This window comes from Hemicordylus capensis, chromosome 2 (genome assembly GCF_027244095.1).
Source record: "Hemicordylus capensis ecotype Gifberg chromosome 2, rHemCap1.1.pri, whole genome shotgun sequence".
NCBI lineage: Eukaryota > Metazoa > Chordata > Lepidosauria > Squamata > Cordylidae > Hemicordylus > Hemicordylus capensis.
Window position 1 is genome coordinate 291512035 of NC_069658.1, and position 3795 is coordinate 291515829.

General features: G+C 54.6%; 1 protein-coding gene across 1 annotated transcript; it reads left to right on the forward strand.

The window, feature by feature from the left end:
• Positions 1-1835: 1835 nt before the first annotated feature.
• On the forward strand, positions 1836-3588 carry LOC128346609 (metabotropic glutamate receptor 7-like). Its single transcript, XM_053300077.1, has 2 exons — positions 1836-2788; positions 3366-3588. The coding sequence occupies exons 1-2, from the start codon at positions 2249-2251 to the stop codon at positions 3435-3437; spliced, it is 612 nt and encodes a 203-aa protein (XP_053156052.1). The 5' UTR covers positions 1836-2248; the 3' UTR covers positions 3438-3588.
• The last annotated feature ends 207 nt before the right edge of the window (positions 3589-3795 follow it).

The window sequence follows — 3795 nt, forward strand, 5'->3', positions numbered from 1 at the left end:
CCCATGAGCAGCCCTAATCAATTGGTCCAAGTCACAGGAACATCATGACCCTGGATTCATTAAACCCTCCCGATTGGGAGACAAGGCAGACAGTTCAGGGGATAAAATATGGTGGGAAACCCTACAACCCAGATCCCAGCTGACTTGCAGCACCAGGACGTGGTAGGCCACTGTGTGAAACAGGATGCTGGACTAGATGGGCCAGGGGCCTGATCCAGCAGGGCTGTTCTTATGACCCCCAGATGAACCAGGGGTCAGCACCCTACCATGATACAAGAACATGGTCTTGTCCATCCTCTGAGATGAAGCAGTTCCTTGAGGTCCTCCTGCTAGCCCAAGTCAAGGTCACATTCCAGTGGCACTGGAGCCAGTACTTAGAAAAATGGGTAAGGTCTCTTTAAATAATGGGGCCTTCCCCAGAGAAAAGACAGGGCCAATCCACTCTACCTGGGCAGAAGCCATAAAAACTAGCAGTCATCTCCAAGCTGCTGATGGTGCAACATTCATCTTATACCAAGCTCTCTTGATTTCCTTTTGGAGCTATCCGTGGTCCTGACAAGTTTTCACTTGGAGCTGTCCAAGGTGTGTGTCCCTTCCAGAGACCCTGGTTGGACCTGGAATAGGATAAAGCACTTCTCCCAGGTTTAGCTTCACCAAAGCACATGCTGGTACTATGGGAATTTAAATAGGAATTTAATTGCATCAGATTTTTAGAATTTATAATATCTAGCCAAATAGACAATATGGTAAATTAAATCTGGAGACTATACTGGGGGAAAAACCATACATGGAGATTTGGAAAGATAGTCTCTACTCAAGCTCCCAATCTGCCATGTGTAGTTAAGCACTACTGAGCACAGAACAACAATCTAGTGAGGAATCCTTGATCCTGTCCCAGTTGCCTAAGAGGTTAGGTGGATTTTGTTACTGTCAGGGTGGTGAATTCCACCCTACTGGATTAATGTGGCAAGTATCCAGAGCACCACTACATAAAGTTTAAGATTCCAGACCTAGAATGGGTCAGTTTGGTGCCTTGGCTTGGACCAAATGTGTTGGTAGCGGAGGAATACCTATCCTGTATTCTGCCTTCTTCTGCCTAATAAAGTTGGTAAAATAAGGAAAAGGTTAATTGGATTCATTTGGGAACATCTGTCCTTTGGTTATTAACTGGTCAACCAAGAAAACGAATTTCTTCCAAGGACTGCAGAACAAATAGATAACAGGCTAGATTTTATACTGCTTAAAACGAAATTAAACTCATTGATGTGTTGGACGCATAGAACTGTCAGGGACTTACAATTTGGGACAGCTGAATCCATTTTTGACGAATGAACCCTCTTGAATTGGCGCAGTTGTGAACGAAACACGACCCAGAATTGAAAGGGTGAAAAGGTGAGGTTTCCTTCCCCAGGGGGATGACAAGCTGTATACCCTAGGTATGCGTGTTTTGACACAAGTGTACACATGACAAAATCTCCCAGCACTTCCCGTGGTTCAGGAGCGATTCAGGACTCAGGCAGGATAGCAGGTGGCTTTCGTCGCTTCTCCTTAAAAAGCCAAGAAGAAAGCCATGGAAAGACCCATTGGCAGCCAAGATACGCCGGGAGGAGGGCGCGGGGTAGCCAAGAGGGAGACGCTGCCTCCGGCCAGGCAGGCTCCATCCCATTCGCCGTCCACCCATCCAGGCATGCCCGCCGCCGGCGAGGCGCTCCCGATCGGCGCAGCCTGGCCGTCTCAAGCTCGCCTTCCCCGGTTACCTCAGCCCGCATCTCTGCGTAATGACGCGCAGGGAGAGCAGAGAGAGAGAGAGAGAGAGAGAGAGTAGGAGGTGGGCAGAGAGCGCGAGCGAGCGAGCAGGCGGGAGGCGGAGAGGAGCCGACCGAGCATTTAAAGCGACAGCCCAGCCTCCCCCTCGCCCAGTGCTGAGCCGCGGGAGGAAGGCAAAGCCATCGCGGGCGACCGGGAAGCAAGCAGGGAAGCGGGCGGGCGGGCAGGCAGGCGCGCCTCTGGAGCTGGACTTCCCCCGCCCCTGGGGGAATCCTCGAGCAGCCTGCAGGCAAGGAGGGAGCGCGGAGGCGCCCGGCGGGACCCCTGCCGCCTGGCACTGCTTGCGGCGGGCTGGGCTGGGCTGAGCCGACGAGGGGCGGCGGCGGCAGCAACATCCTCCCCGGCTCCTGGCGCTGCTGCTGCTGCTCTCCCTCCTGCTCCTCCTCCTCCTTCCTGCTCCTCGTCCCGCTGAGTCCCGATCATGCTCCTCCATCCCAGGAGGCTCCGGCAGCTGCTGACTTGGGTGAAGTTGCCCGGCTGGTGGTGCCTGCTGGTGGAGTTTCTGCTGGCGGCGGCGGGGGCGGCGGCGGCCGCGCAGGGCCAGGAGATGTACGCGGCGCCGCACTCCATCCGCCTGGAGGGGGACCTGACGCTGGGGGGGCTCTTCCCGGTGCACGCCAAGGGGCCCGCCGGCCTGCCGTGCGGCGACATCAAGAAGGAGAACGGCATCCACCGCCTGGAAGCCATGCTCTACGCCCTCGACCAGATCAACAGCGACCCCGAGCTGCTGCCCAACGTCACCCTCGGCGCCCGCATCCTGGACACCTGCTCCAGGGACACCTACGCGCTGGAGCAGTCGCTCACCTTCGTCCAGGCGCTCATCCAGAAGGACACCTCCGACGTGCGCTGCACCAACGGCGAGCCGCCCGTCTTCGTCAAGCCCGAGAAAGTGGTGGGGGTCATCGGCGCCTCGGGCAGCTCCGTCTCCATCATGGTCGCCAACATCCTCAGGCTCTTCCAGGTAGGGCGCTCCGACGCCGCCGCCAAAAGCATCAGGTTGTTGTTGGCTGAGCTGCTGCCTGGATGGCCAGGTGCTGCCGCCGCCGCGGGATCCTTGCGTGCTTCCTCTGCTGCCCGCCTTGGCATACAGAGATAGGGAGTGTGAGCGAGGCAGGGACACTTGGAGAGAGCAGCAGGTCTGTTGTGTGGAGAGAGAGAGAGGGACTGATAGATAGATAGATAGATCTCGTTTCAAAGCAAATCAGGGCATAGTACTATTGGTGTGTAATGTTCGTGCTCCATATCATATTCCCTATATTATATATGGTTTTATGTTATGTAATACTTACTTTCTAACCTCCCCTCTACCTTCATGGTGCATTTCACTCCCTCTTCTGCGGGTGCCCACCCCCACAGGCGTCCAAAGAGGCAGACTCTTGTGAACAGTGCTGCCAATGCCTCCCCACATCCCCCCACCTTCTCTCTCCCTTCCCATCAGTGTACCCGCCCTCTTCGGCCTCCATAGGGAGAACATGTTTCCCCACCCTTCCTGCTTGGCAACTCTCTGGATTTATGATCCCATTTTCATACACTTGCAGGGGACTCCAGCCTGGGGAAAAGAAGCAGGGGGGACCGTGGGGCGAGGAGGACAGAACCACGAATTCACCTAGATTTCACAAAACCTTTAGGACGTCTTGTACCCGTTTCTGAGCAACTTCCAATCTGAATGCAAGCTTTCCCCATCCTAATGGGATGATATATAAACGAGAACAAAAGTTTCCTGATTAGGACCAAAGATCAGGGCGCCTGGTCATTTTCTCAGTCACCAGAATGTCAACTGCAGCAGGCGGATCAGCGAGCGAGCGATCAAGTACCAGATGCAAGGAGATGCTTTAGAGGTTCTAAACGCCTCCCTCAAGCAGCGAAAGATGGGCGGAGAAAACTGGATTATAGGATTGAAGAGGAAGCCACTCCTATACGTGTGGTGGTGCTGCTGCAATGTTTTGTTTGACTTATCTTTTTTCCTCT